At 41.8% G+C, this 15,880-nt stretch overlaps 1 protein-coding gene across 1 annotated transcript in view; it reads left to right on the forward strand.

Annotated features, from left to right (window-relative positions):
- Positions 1–15,276, forward strand: part of SHISA2 (shisa family member 2) — a 45,145-nt gene extending 29,869 nt beyond the window's left edge. Inside the window, exon 2 of the mRNA XM_082248553.1 lies at positions 14,062–15,276. Within this exon, the coding sequence (XP_082104679.1) occupies positions 14,062–14,621 (560 nt within the window). The 3' untranslated portion in view covers positions 14,622–15,276. The remainder of the gene's footprint in view (positions 1–14,061) is intronic.
- The last annotated feature ends 604 nt before the right edge of the window (positions 15,277–15,880 follow it).

Consider the following 15,880-nt stretch of genomic DNA (forward strand, 5'->3'; position numbering starts at 1 on the left):
ATGCTGTGGCGCTCTGCATTTATTGGGGGCAATGCTGTGGCACTCTGCAATTATTGGGGGCAATGCTGTTGCACTCTGCAATCATTGGGGGCAATGCTGTGGCGCTCTTCATTTATTGGGGGCAATGCTGTGGGACTCTGCAATTATTGGGGGCAATTCTGTGGCACTCTGCAATTATTGGGGGCAATGCTGTGGCGCTCTGCAATTATTGGGGGCAATGCTGTGGCACTCTGCAATTATTGGGGGCAATGCTGTGGGCACTCTGCAATTATTGGGGGCAATGCTGTGGCACTCTGCAATTATTGGGGCAATGCTCTGGGCACTCTGCAATCATTGGGGGCAATGCTCTGGGCACTCTGCAATCATTGGGGGCAATGCTCTGGGCATTCTGCAATCATTGGGGGCAATGCTGTGGCACTCTGCAATCATTGGGGCAATGCTGTGGGCACTCTGCATTTATTGGGTGCAATGCTGTGGCACTCTGCAATCATTGTGGGCAATGCTGTGGCACTCTGCAATCATTGTGGACAATGCTGTGGCACTCTGCAATTATTGGGGGCATTGTTGTGGCACTCTGCATTTATTTGGGGCAATGCTGTGGGCACTCTGCAATTATTGGGGGCAATGCTGTGGGCACTCTACAATTATTGGGGGCAATGCTGTGGGCACTCTGCAATCATCGGGGGCATGCTGTGGGCACTCTGCAATTATTGGGGGCAATGCTTCGGGCACTCTGCAATTATTGGGGGCAATGCTGTGGGCACTCTGCAATTATTGGGGGCAATGCTGTGGGCACTCTACAATCATTGGGGGCATGCTGTGGGCACTCTGCATTGATTGGGGGCAATGCTGTGGGCACTCTGCAATGATCATTGGGGCAATGCTGTGGGCACTCTGCAATGATCATTGGGGCAATGCTGTGGCACTCTGCAATGATCATTGGGGGCAATGCTGTGGGCACTCTGCAATCATTGGGGGCAATGCTGTGGGCACTCTGCAATCATTGGGGGCAATGCTGTGGGCACTCTGCAATCATTGGGGGCAATGCTGTGGCACTCTGCAATGATTGGGGGCAATGCTGTGGCACTCTGCATTGATTGAAGGCAATGCTGTGGCACTCTGCAATCATTGGGGGCAATGCTATGGTCACTGTGCATTGAAAGGGGGGGCCCGCTGGTCACTGTGCATTGAAAGGGGGGCATGCTGGTCACTGTGCATTGAAAGGGGGCACGCTGGTCATTCTGCATTAAAAGGGGGCACGCTAGTCATTCTGCTGGGAAAGTCGGAACTGGTTACTAAAATTTTTGAATCCCACCACTGGATAAGACCATCCACTCATTGCAGATTTAGGCAAAGCTCACACTTACTAAAAATACGAACGCTGACAGTAACACAAACCAACATGCCTGTAATGGTAACGCGCACTTTTGACATGTTTAATGTGCATTTAAAAAAAAAAACACCTCAGACTCCCCCAAAGTGATTTTTTTTGTCACCTCGCTGATATTTGATTAACACTTGTCAAATGTGTTGTAAACGCTACAGGCACATTTACGGTGTGTTACTATAGGCTTGAACAAAAGGAGCTGATGAGCTTTAACTTCTCCCATACTCAACGTGTAAATTAGTTTTTGCAGCGCAGCAATGACAGTGACGCAAATGCTACATGTTTTTCAAATCTGAACAGCTCTGTCCACTGTTCATGTTATCCATTGCAGGCTGCTTTTCTAGGAGTTTGAGAAGTGTTAAAAATGCGCCTAAAACACCAGTTTCAAGTGCTAGTGTGAACAGGGCCTTGGGGTGCATTTACTTTTGTGAATGCCTCTGCTTGGTGATTAGATGAGAGAACCCCAGCTATGTCTCTTCTGCAATAAAGTTATCCTCCCTACCTGTTTCCAGCCCTTTGCAGAATGTACATTGAGCTGCTCATGTATAGCTCATTTTCCATTCACAGCCTATATGGTGCTAGTAGTTCCCTGACTGGGGGTGTTTTTGGATTTATTTATTTTTTTCAGGTTATTATAGTGTGTAGTGGTGTCAATTTTCCCAGTGCTTTACGCTTATATTGTACATTAATATCATTCCCTTCCCTCAAGGAGCTTACAATCTAAGGTCCCTAACTCCTATTCATACATGCACATACTAGGGCCAGTTTAGACAGGAGCCAATTAGGCTACCAACATGTCTTTGGAGTGTGGAATGAAACCAGAATACCTGAAGGAAACCCACGCAGACACAGGGAGAACATTTTAAAATTATAATAGCCTTTGCTTGAGTTGAATCATGTTACAAGAACAATCTTTATCTAATATGGGCTGAATTTGTCTTTTCTACTAGTTGGTCTCTTATCATTTACTTAGCCTCCTGTCCCCTGACTTGTAGCAATAGTGTCCAAACAATCAGCAAGATGGCTGGACCAAATGGATATTAAAGTCTTCTTTACTGAAACATAGAGTAAGATTTCCAAAAAACAGACCACTTGCGTGTTTCAGCCTATTCGGCCTTAATTATATTATTAATTATATGATTATATGAATAATGCTGAATAGGCTGAAACGCGTAAGCAGATCTGTTTTTTGGGATTACCCTATGTTACAATAAAGAAGTATTTTTTAATATCTATTTTTTCAGCCCTGTTGCTGACTGGATTGCTCACTAATCGATGTGTATGACCACCTTTAGAAAGAAAATAAGGAATACACGTTATCTCAAAACAATCATCCTATAGCTGTTTGTTCCCTTTTGCATGGACGGCTCTCATCAGGATTGCAAGTTTGAAGCCTCAGGGGTTCCATGAAACTTGTATCAGCTCTGAGAACTGATTGTTTCCTGAAGGTCAATAATCAGTTTCCTGCTGTCGTTTTACAGTTGTAACCTGATTGTGAACTGTGTGATAAAAGTTATTTTAATAGCAGTAACTTAATATGTTACTTTCATTATTATTCTTATTATATGTTTACTGCACAGCATGTTCTCTAATAATCCTGGGTGTGTGCTTTCATTGGTGTGTAGTCCGGCCTCCCTGCACAGGTGGCGCTGTTACAGCAGCCGCCATGCAGAGAAGAGGGAAGCTTTTGTTCCTCTGAGACCTCCGTAGGCATCTGGGGGGCCCCAGTCCAATTGGACGCTGCTGTACTGAATAACCTCTGCGGCTATCTTTATCGAGGGCAGTGCTAATAAATAGCACTGTCCCCCTGCAGTTGGCGCGCATTTGTGGAGTGGCTAGGGCCGGAACAGAAACCCACTGGTGAAGGGACATTGTGACTAGCATATAGAGAGGTTCCGGTGGAGGAGGGACAAAGGAGGGACCGCATGTCTGAGACACCAGCCAGGAACTCCGTCTGCCTTTCAGTTGCTTCTGCTACCACACCACCTGTTAATCACCTCCTTCATTGTTGCTGCCGGGCATCGTAAGCCTCTTAGAGTGTCTTCTGTAATCCTGAGACCGTGTTTTGCAAGTCCTTCTTTAAAATACTGCTGTGCTGGATTGGCCGTGTTACTCCCCTGTTGCCACTTTGTTGGAACATTGTGTTAATACATTGTGCTGCACTTCTTGGCCTCCGTGTTCAATTTCTCCACTTTGGGTAGCAAACAGCGGGCCCCGTCTACAGGTGGAATAAAGTCCACTCTGCCATGCTACCTCTATCCTCTCCACCAATCAAAGTTCACAGCCAGGAATCCCATAGAACTTGTATTACATATTATTGTTGATGAGGCTTCAAGTAAAGTGTTTCAAAGAGATAGAATCATGTCCAATCATTTGTGATATCACCACCAAGCATATAAAAGCCTTGCAGGGGAAGCCAATTCCTATTGACATAAGCATGTTCTCCAGAACTACATCTTCCAAGAGCCATTTTCCTATTGTCTGTGTGTGGGCCGGTACTAAGGAGTCAAAGCAGCAGCATTGTTTTGCTGGGAAAGAGATGAATGGGGGACAGAGAGGGGTGGGGATAGGTGGAGTTCTGTAGTTTAGCATGCAGGAATGACAACACGTCTTAGGATTTCAGGTCAGCAAAACCGTTATGTTGTCAGCATAAAGGGGAGCACTCATTTCTAATAGATCAACAAGTATTTTTTGTGTTTTTAAAGGAAAAAAACATGGAGAAATGTGCGTGTATTGCAGAGATGTATTTTTTTTATTTTATTTTGCCATGGCATACACTGCAACTACCAGAAATGTTAATGTGCACTAAACCTCCAAATGGTGGTGTTGCCAATTTGTGGACACCAATGTAAAGAAAACCATGTCCTTTGTCCTTTGCCTACATACCTTGTGCTAAAGAAGTCCTTCTATCTGATCTCAGGGTGATATGAATTAGTGATAGGCAGGTATGGCTGTACTTTTCCAGCAAAGACAATGAAAAGGTTAATCACCAATGGGGCCCAATGTGTGTACCAGCCCTGTCTGTACTGGGCTTTTTTTTTTTTTTTTTTTAGAAAAATCAACACTACAAATTGGAGAATTTAAGGAATGTTTGATGAAGTGCCTGGAACCTGACAGCATTATCCTTAAAGCACAGCGGCACACACCAATTATCAGACTGGCAGCCAGCAATTTGAGTGTTTCTTTCTTTGGTCTAACCTCTGAGGTGATGAAGGGGGCTGCAGACATGGAGAAGCACAGGGGATTATCATAGTAATGAGAGTGGCCTTTTTATGTGCAGTCGGCCGCCTACTGACTCTTCACAATCTTGGCTTCAAACAGGATGTTCTTCTAATTTACACAGACACTAATAGGTAGTTATCTGTAAAACCTTTTATAATAACCTAGTTTTCCACGGCAAATTCATTGTTGTAAAACTAGGTAAACTGCACAGCGGTGAACATGGTAAAAGGCGGACAATGAGAATTGCAGGGATTAAGGTCATGGAGTGTCATAGTCAGTCTCCAGGCCTTACTTCTATAGAAAATGTATGGAGGGAGCTGAAACTTGGAGTTGCCAAGTGACAGCCAAGAAACCTTAAGGATTTAGAGAAGATCTGTAAAGAAGAGTGGGCCAAAATCCCCCCTGAGATGTGTGCAAACCTGGTCACCATCTACAAGAAATGTCTTACCTCTGTGCTTGCCAACAAGGGTTTCTCCAAGTACTAAGTCATGTTTTGCTTGGGGATAAAATACTTGTTTTACTCACTGAACTGCAACTTTTTTTTATAGCATTTGTTTTATGTGGTTTTTCTGGATTTTAGGTTGATATTCTGTCTCTATCATTTAAAATACACCTATGGTAAAAAAACTATGGACCCTTAATTTCTTTGTAAGTGGGCAAACTTACAAAATCTGCAGGGGATCAAATAATAATTTCCCCCATTGTATATCTCAAAGGCTGTAGAGCATGGGTGTCCAACCTTTTGGCTTCTCTGGGCCACATTAAGTGTAGAGAAATTTTCTTGGGCCACATATAAAATATATACTATAGTTAATGTATATAAGTAATAAAATGCCGCCGCACCCTTCTCACGCCGCCGCACCCCCCGCACTAATTTAGCACAACTAGAGGATGATCAGATGAAATGGAATCAGTATACAGAGGTTTACTTCTTTTGAGAGATAATAAAGGAACCACCATGACCACTGAAGTGATTTGAAGTGGTCATGGTGTTAGGAGTCAGAAACACTGCACATTCTCGCCTCCCCCCCCCCCCCCCCTCCTCTTCGAGGCAGCCTCTGCCTACCGTTAGTTGGAAGCTGCTGTGGCCGTGCCCCCGACCCGACTTCCTTCCTCCCCAGCAAAAAAAAAATTGTCAGGGGGCAGGGCAGTGGGCCGCATTGCCCGCGGTTCCGGGCCGCATGGGGACCCCGGGCCGCAGGTTGGACATACCTGCTGTAGAGATTTATCACACTGAATTTTTGTTCCAGCTAAATTTTTCTTTTGACTTGTGGAGTGTGCAGATGTGTACATGCCCCATTCAGTTTGACTGCTGGAAAATAAAAAAATATATATAACTGTGCATCTAATATGGAAAAGCCCTAAAAATGGGTGTAACCTCGACCCCAGCACCACCCACCTTCACTGCCATTGTGTTAACAAATGTTCCGGAGGTTACGGCTGTTGTGCCGAGTGTTTAAACATTTCTGCTCTCTGCGGTGACCTCTTGATGAGCGATTTTAGGGACACCTGCTCATAGTAAACTTTACCCAATACTTGGAAGGATAAAGAATGTTTCTCACACCTAAATAGTAATATAAAAGCCAAATGTAAGATTAGTTTCACCTCTCAGAGCATCATAAGCAGTGTTCTTTTTTTGGACTTTAGCCTCTCTTTTGATTTGTTACAGGTCTGGTTTATATTTATAGTGATGTAATTTACTAAACTGCGGCTAACCCAGCATATAAGATAAGAGGCGATAAAAAAAAAAAAAAAAAAATTAAGGGTGCAGTTCCTCTTTACTCGCTTTTGGACTAAAAGCGAGTAAAGAGGAACTGCACCCTTAAATTTTATTATTATTTTTTTTTTTATTGCCTCTTATCTTATATGCTGGGTTAGCCGCAGTTAACATACTCACATGCTCAGCAAATCTAGCATTTTTCTTCTAAATTTTCCTGCTCTGCTGCCACACGTCTGATCTTGCGCTGCCATCTTTGTCTCTACATCACCGGGAGCTGGCTGTCCCTTCCTGGTTCTTGCAGCTGACCCCCTGATGACACAGAACCAGGTCTCTCCTTCAGAACTGTGTTGCCACCTTCGAAATTGCTGCAGCACAGTGATCCGAGTCGTTTTCCCTCCAGCACTGTGACAGCCAATCACAGTGGTCATGTGATTGGGCAGTCCAACCCCCCCACCCCAGTGTAAATACCTTCTTACAGGGATGCCAGGGCTGGGCAGGAAGGGGTTCTTCTGACATGGGGAAATTGGACATTTTTTTTTTTTATTTATATGAAGGTCAACTTGACGATGAAATATTGTTTATAAATTATTATTTCACTCACTACTGAACAGTAAGGGGGGGGGGGGGGGTTGCTTGTGAGGCCTAGTGGCCATTATGTTACAGTGACTTTAAGTTTTCATTTAAATACAACTGTGGTTAGAGAGGATGTTGTGTCAAAATTAGCAGTTAAAGAGACCCTGTCACCAAATTAAAAAAAAAAAATGGCTGGTAAAGCAATGCATAATCTAGCATTTTGGATGCCTAATTGCAGTGTTGTCTTTTCCACAGTTTATTTTTATTAACTTGCAATATGCCTTTTGACTTACTAGAAAATATGACAACTCCAAGAGGAGTCGGATCCCTAGCACAGCCCCCCCCCCCCCCTTTGCAAATGATAGCATTTTCCTCTCCTGGGATTGTCTAATTACTCTTTGTGCTGGCCCAGCTCTTTGACCTCTTCCCTAGAAACTCCTCCATACATATAAAACAGAAGTTATATATATATATATCTGCTCAGAGAGCAGCAAGGAGGGATTGAGGGCAGGGACTGATGTGAATGTGTAATGTATATGTAAAGCGCTGCGTAAATTGACAGGGCTATATAAGTACCTGAAATAAAAAAAAATTAAATAAAATATTTTACCTTGTCACTTGAGTGACGGCTGTGAGTCTACCCCCAGTAGCAGTCTCAGGACTTTTGGATGTCTACACCTAGTACGCATTTACAGGAAAATACCCCCTAGGAATATTTTTGCTAAAAAGAATGATCTGGCTACAGGACCCAAGCCAATAGTGAAAATCCACTATTGTTTTGTATTTGCTATACTGTACTGTGTAGGGTATGTAGCAATGGCTGGTGACACACTTTATGTCTCTGTATAGGTATATAGTATAAGATACATGACTGTGCTCGGTGATTAAATAAGGGAATGGTTGAGAACACAATCATTCCTAGGGGCATCTTGCAGGCACTAGAGGTGGTGATTTCCACCAAAGAATGGAAATGCCTGACAATTCTTTTTGCAGAAGCCACTTTAAAAGAAAACAGTGCCTTTTTTTAACCACTTAAGCCCCGGAGGATTTGGCTGCTAAAAGACCAGGTTTTTTGCGATTTTTTACTGCGTGACTTTAACGGACAATTGCGCGGTCGTGCGACGCTGTTCCTTAAACAAATTTTTCCCACAAACAGAGCTTTCTTTTGGTGGTATTTGATCACCTGTGCGATTTTTTGATCATGCGCTATAAACAAAAAAAGAGCGTCAATTTTGCAAAAATAACAATATTTTTCACATTTATTTATATGAAATTCCCCCCCAAAAAAATGTAAAAATCTAAATTTTTTAACATTTTCGGCCAATTTGTTTTATGCTACCTATGTTTGGTAAAAAAAATCGCAAAAAGCGTATTTTGATTGGTTTGCGCAAAAGTTATCGCGTTTACTAACAAAGGGAAAGATTTTTGTCATTTTTGGTGGTTTTTTTTTTTAACGCGTAATGGCGGCGATCTGTGATTTTTTTTTTGCGGTACTGCGACATTGCGGCGGACAGATCGGACCCTTGACTGACATTTTGACACTTTTGGGGTTAGCAGTGACATTACTGCAGTAATCAGTGCTATACATATGCACTGTTACTGCAAAAATGACACTGGCAGGGAAGGGGTTAACTGTATTGGAGAGGGAGGGGTTAAGTGTGTCCTAGGGGCGTGTTTCTAACTGTAAAGGGACATGGCTATTGGTGTAAAAACAAAGATCAACGGTCCTACATAGTAGAACCGTCTGATCTTCATTTTTACACAGGGAAGAATGACAGACGGCTTGTTTACATGAGCCGTCCGCCTTTCTCCCTTCACCGGAGCGATTGTGAGTGACCGGCGGACGATCGGGTCCGCCGGTCACACGCACTGACTTGTCAGTGAATGAGCCGGGGCGGGCGCGCGCCCGCCCGCAATTGGCTCGCAAGTCAGTGACAGGCGAGTGAAGTACCCCTACGTCACTCTGCCTGGCCGGGGCTGACCGCCGCAGTATATAGTCGTGCGGCGGTCGGCAACCTGTTAAACTAGTGTATGTAATCAGAGTTTTTAATTCCTAAGAGCAGATTCAGTCAGAATTCAGTGTACTGATGTACAGATCAATACAGTATCCATTCTGATTGCCGGGAGATCCTACCAGTGACAGCAAATTCCTTTGGTTGCAGGAGTACCCAAGGAAGACTTATAACCCTGCTGTTAATTGCAAGGCAGCAACTTGGCATTGTTAGCCTGCCATGCACACTTCTGGGGTCAGCTGTTGGACTGTCTGCCAGGTCTTCACACGTCTCCTACAGAGCTGGTAGCAGCCCAATGCCAGCCGAAGAAGGAAGTGCTGTTACTGGAAGGATTTCCAGGCAAGAAACTTTGTAACAGCTTCTAACAGATAATAACACATACTGTATAACACATCAGTTAGTGATTGGACAGTGGGATTGTGCAAAATGGGGTTGATATCTGTTTAGGTCCACTTTGTGATGTTTATTCTGATGCAGGAAATTTGTTAATGAAAGAGCAGAAATAGATTTGTAATGAGGGAAAGGGTGTAAGAACTTTACATGGTTTCAAGCGGCAGCAATAATGACTATCTGTATAAAAGGACATTCGACTGTTCCATTAGAACTGATCAAACGCTGAAATGTTTGTGAGTATAAAATGTGTCATTAGTTCTCCAGCTCAGGGACTTGATAACCGTTATCACAAGCCTATTGCAATCTATGTACCTTTTATATAGTCAACCTGTTGTTTAGTTGTGCCAAGATCATTTAGATTGTATCGGAATTTATGTTCCTGGACAACCCAATAGAATATTCCCACAACACACATTCCTGGGATGGCTTATAGCAAGTGGGTGCTGTAGCAACTTCCAGCTGGAAACTGGTATCAACACTAGGCAAAACCTATATCACCAGCACACTGTGGATCTTCAAAATGGCACCCAAAAATTGATTAAAGTGTTCACAAAATAGCAACTAATTGTGATGTTTTGGGGCCATGCAGGACTTCTCACATGCTGTCATGTGGTTGCTTTAATACATTTTTGCACACTATTTTTAAGATCCATGATGTGCCGATGATATAGGTTTTGACTTCTGTTCATGTACAGGCCATGGCTACTAAGATTCTGCCATAGAATGTTTTTACGGTTAGATTGCAGGTGATACTTGGGCAGGACAGTGGCAGAAGTAGCTGTTACATTTTGTGAAATACAATCTAGATTACTGTTGCTCACCTCCATACCTCTGCCTTGCTGAAAATGCAGCAGTTTTGTTTACAGATCCACAGATTCTTAAGATGACCAGGGGCTGCTGTTAGAAATACCTGGCAGGGCCCCCCCAAGAAAATATTAAAGATATATTTAGCTAAAATTAAAACAAAATCACTATTATCAGACACAAATATAACATAACTTGCATAATTCCTGCTAAATCTAAAAAAAAAAAAAACTGTTAAATTAAAAAGAAGATGAGATGAGAAAAATATAGAGGCTGGGCAGTTGGAGCTCAGTGATCAGAGAGACAGAGAGAGAGAAACAAAGTTACAATTCACAAATAAACTCCTGAGCAGAGATAAGTGCTGGGAGGGGGGTCACACAAGGGAGGGGGATTAGTGAGGGACAACTGTCTCTTTCTCAACAGATAAAAGCTGATAGCAGGGAGAGGGACAGATCAGATTCAGGTGCTGGAGGAAGATTTCTGTATTTTTGTCCATCACTAATCCCCCTCTCTGTGTGGGCCCCCCTGTGTGCTCGGGCCCCCTACAAGAGGGCTGGTGGTCCCCCCCTATCAGCGGCCCTGAAGATGACCATCTAGAGTTCTAGACAGATTACAAATGTGCACACCTGTGTCCATTCCAAGTTTTTGGGGAAAACTGCTAGCGGGCCTTCCAGGACAGGAGATGTGCTCTGCCGATGGGTCTGTAGCCTGATCGCCTGCCTTATTAACAGTTCATGCCTTCTGGATTTCCTCCCAAGGGTGCAGTGTTTTTGTTGGGCTATGCATAGAACTTTCACCTATAGGTTGGTCATTATATAACCTGATGATCACAAGTGATCTGATTGCTGCTTATTATTGGTGGACCATTTCTTAACTTGCTAGAGGTTGATAAATTGTTCTACCTTGTTGAAAAATCTCACTTTTTTTTAATACAGAAGAGGAGAGGGTTAATTAACCATGTATGAGCTGCTGTGGTTGTGTATAGAGGCAGGATTTGGTACTTTATAGGCACATTTTAGAACAGCTTGATGTCTCCCTAGTTTGGTTCTTGAGAATTTATCTAGTTGCCTAGAGGCAGCCCTGGTGAGGACAGGTCTGAGAAAGTGTTTGTGTATTGCACGCTGGATCACTTTGTAACTTGAAGGATTCAGTGAGCAGTGATGATTGAGTCAACAATCAGGTTTTTCCTCTGGCTTCAATCAAAATCATTTCGGTTTTCTTGGCGGCCAATCAAAAAAACATTGTATGTCTCTGATTATTATTTTTGACAATTTTTTATTTTTTTTGCCAAAAAATGTAATTGCAAGTTTGCTTTTTCTATCAGATTGCCACATATATTGACCATGAAACAACTATTATACAGACAGTACATGGATAATTGAACACAATACATTACATTTCATGTTATGGACAGTAAAGCCTAGTACATACTGATAGTTTTTTTTCGTTTAGCCCAATTGGTTGAGTAAAAAAAAACTGATGGCTCAGGTCCGAGCCGCTGTACTAACAATCCGATATTAGTGTAATGATCTCTCTTGCTGTTGTATTGTGTTCTGATAGGGGGGACATCCACCCACCAGAACACTCCGGTCAGCGCTCTCAGCCATTGAGCCCGGAGAGGGAACCGGTCAGTAGACTTTTTTTCAGTCGTGACTCATCTGTTGGACCAGCTGCAGTACACAGGCTGAATGTCAGCGTTTTTGTTTTTTTTGAAGCGGCCGATGCCGACCGACATTCGGCCCATGTGTACGGGGCTTAAGAATAGTGTTGGAAATATTAAAATATATGGTAGGCTGTTGTTTTTTACATAAAGTTAATCAGTATCTTAGATTACCAACAGAAGATATACAGTTTAGTGTTGGAGCCGCTGTGTGTCATACCCGCACACATAATTACTTTTTGTAATGTTTTGCTCATCTGTAATTATGACATAAAAGGGGTATGGATACAGGCAGTTTATGTTCTTTGTAGTTTTATGTATATAGTTCATATATAATTTAATTGTACATAATATATACTACAAATAAATTATTGTTTTTTGTTTTTTTTTTCCTCTTCAGTTGGGTAAGTATTTCGCAAAAGGATCCATTTTCAGTAGCTGTACAATTGCCCTGCTTTTAGGCTGCAAGTTTTTTAAATTTCCCTCAATAAAACTTAATAAAAGTGATAAAAGTATCTTAAAGATATGCTAATGTACCTGTTAGAGCCATGTTTTTCCTCTAGTAGAACAGGAGAGAAAATTAAATGGAATATCTCATTGGTTAACACAAGTAACACAGACAGATCTTTTATGGACTTTCAAATGAAGCCAGCTGTCATTATACACAGAATATATTAATTCAGACATACATTGTAGTACATGTGTAATTCTTATCAAACTAAGTGAAACAAAACAAATGGAATACTGCGTATGTAATCCTTGTATTATACATGCTAGCCAAATTGAGCATTAGTGGGATTCCAGATATTGGATGTGATATTAAATATCAGTATGGGGTGTCGTGTTCCATATTCAGTATGGCGTTCAGGCCTGATTTCCCTGGATAAACCCCATTGCTGTCAGTCAGGGTTAAGCTTCAAAAACAGCCAGTCCTGCTCTGTACAATGGGGACACATCAGTACGGGCTGCCCAGACTTCACAATTATCATTCACACGCTGAAATAGGAGTGGAAACATTCTTGTTATCATTAAGATTCCTTTCCTGTCATTTGATTCATTGCCTTTCCTGTGTCACATGAACTGCCGTGTACTAATGAAAAAATTGCTTCAGCAAGTGCGGATGCCACCTGTCCAGCGCGCACAATCCCCTCTTATAATTACGGCCTGCGTTTGGGCATGTTGTTTTCATTTTGGGATTTGCAATTGGAGCTTTCTCAATTAGCTAAGCACAAGTGAGGTTATGGCTGCTTGTCTACAGCGAAGAAAAAAAAAATGCCACTCTCATATATAGTTCTGAAACGAAAGTGTCAGTATTTCAGTTGGATGGAGGATAGCTGTCTGTGCATTGCGCATTACTGTGTGTATTGCAAGTGCGTTGGGGTGCCATTATAAATAAATGGCACCAAAGACCGGCAATGCACAAATGTTACTGAAATGTAATTGTGCTATTATGTTCCAAGTATCACAGGTTGGATTAGCCCAACCTGTACCAGGAGAAATAAAAATTCTGCCATTGCCGACCTCCTGAACTTAGTATAGTCTTCTGGCAAGTTTTCTAACATCACAGGGCCTTCCTTTTTCCTCTCCAGCAATGATGGTGGGCAGACCGCCCTGTATTGCGTAGTACTCATATGATGACATGTAATCCCCATTCTGTTAAGGAGTCCTGTGATCCCAAGCATGTTGACATGCCCCATGGCTCACAGGGCGTTGGTTGTGGTTGGATGACAGTCATGCTGAATCAGAGAGTCTTGTGTACAGTATTTAGGGGACAGCACTGGAATGAAGTTGAGTGGTGTAGCCACTGAATTTTATATATATATATATATATATATATATATATATATATATATATATATAATTTATTAGTATTATATTTTATTATATTTATTTATTATATTTTTTATATATATATATATATATATATATATATATATATATATATATATATATAATTTTTTTTTATTTTATTAACCTGATGTTGTACTTTATTATTTGGTACCAATTCTGATATGAAATCTTATATTGTGATATATTTAGCACACAGTACTTCTTATAGATTAGTGTTATTCACTCAATCGGTCTATCCATTATTTATTTTGGAAGTGGATACCAATATGTGTGTATTTACAGTATGTCAAGTTGGACATTATGCATTCCTAAAAGGACAACACGCAGTAATCTATAGAATTTCAGTGGTTGACTGGTAAACTCAAAAATCTGTTTGCTAAATGTTTAAAGTAACAGCATTATTTCCCAATAATAACGCTGTTTTTTTTCATTCTTGCAGTGCCCATCTACGTGCCATTTCTAATTGTTGGATCCGTCTTTGTTGCCTTCATCATCCTGGGGTCTCTAGTAGCCGTGTGTTGTTGTCGCTGTCTGCGGCCGAAGCAGGAGCCCCAGCAGAGCCGAGCGCCAGGTGGGAATCGGCTCATGGAGACAATCCCGATGATTTCAAGTGCCAGCACTTCACGTGGCTCTTCCTCTCGCCAGTCCAGTACAGCCACCAGTTCTAGCTCCAGTGCCAACTCTGGTGCCAGGGCACCTCCCACTAGATCACAAACCAACTGCTGCTTGCCAGAAGGAGCCATGAATAATGTCTATGTAAATATGCCCACCAACTACTCTGTGTTGAACTGTCAACAAGCCACACAGCTCGTCCCTCACCAAGGACAATACCTTCACCCCCAGTTTGTTGGCTACGCTGTACCTCATCATGACTCTGTCCCCATGACTCCTGTTCCACCTTTTATGGACGGACTTCAAGGTGGCTACCGACCAATGCAGTCACCATACCCTCCTCACACCAATCCAGAACAGATGATGTACCCAGCAGTGACTGTTTAAGCTGAGTCTTATTTAATGGACTAAAAATGAGAACTTTATCAGGGTCTCTGTTTGGAGGCTAAATGAGAAGTACAGGAAACAGTGCATTTTACAGGAACCCAGACTGTTGGAATGAAAAGAGACTTCAAATAGCTTTATTGTAAAATGCATGGTCAAACAGAAAGTGACAAAAAGTTTTTACGAATGTGCATAGACCTTTTTTTTCTGGGTTGGAGTGGGAATATATTTTTAATTAACATGCCTGAGCCATTAAAGGGAATCTGTCACAAATGAGGATACCTATGTGGAAAGCCCCTGATTAAAGCATTCTCTTATACATTAGCTCCAATGGAATGAATCCGGACCTATTTAATGTCACTGTGAGTGGAGATATAGTCCTGGAAGTAATCTAGAATACAGGAGAAAAAAATAGCTTTCATCTGAGGCTTCCCACATAAGTGTTGCTCTTTGTAAAAGACACCCTTTAATCTTCTTTTTGCTGGACTTGGATATCCAGGTTCAGCAAAAACCTGGTTAAGGATGTGATTTGCCAAAGAAGTAATTTTTGGTCTGGTCCAGTGAAACCGTGTTGATTTCAAACCCCTGATCAGCATATGGGAACTCATATGCATGCTGCCTAGCGGTAGTTTGATGAGTCATAAAAAACATATAAGAACATATTTTGGGGGGGGGGGGGGAGAAAATACATGCCCCATGCAGACAGGATTGTGTGGTATTCAAACACTGGTCCAATAAATCAAACAATAGTACTTCCCAAAAAGTTTCCTCCAAAACTAACTGGAACCGGTGGATCAGTGTAAAAATTACTCCTTTATTGAACACACCCTTAGTATTTTCTCCTATAGCAGGTTGTATTTTTTATTGTGATATAATTATGGTGCAAACAATGTATATTTATCATAGACAATCATGCAGACAATCAGACATAAACACAGTGCAATCACACAAGCTTTAGACTTAAAGCTTTATGTAGGCCTAATTAACAAAAATTCCCGAAAGTGTATGTATAGCCGAAACTTTTTTTTAGTTTTGGATGTAGTAGAAAAGAGTTAAAACCTCTATAAGGTTATATTTTGCTTTCTGTGTCCTACTCGGGGGTTTTCCTTCACTTTTTGAACTGAAAACGCAACAGGACATGCAAGGATATCCAACCAAACTGAAGGAAATTTTACACAGTTGTCATCATAACATTTACCATTAACATTTTTCTCTGGTGTCAGCTCTAAATGTTAGATTTCCCATCAAGTTCTGTCTGTAAG

The sequence above is a fragment of the Pelophylax lessonae genome, assembly GCF_965119305.1.
Source record: "Pelophylax lessonae genome assembly, chromosome: 2".
Taxonomy (NCBI): Eukaryota; Metazoa; Chordata; class Amphibia; order Anura; family Ranidae; genus Pelophylax; species Pelophylax lessonae.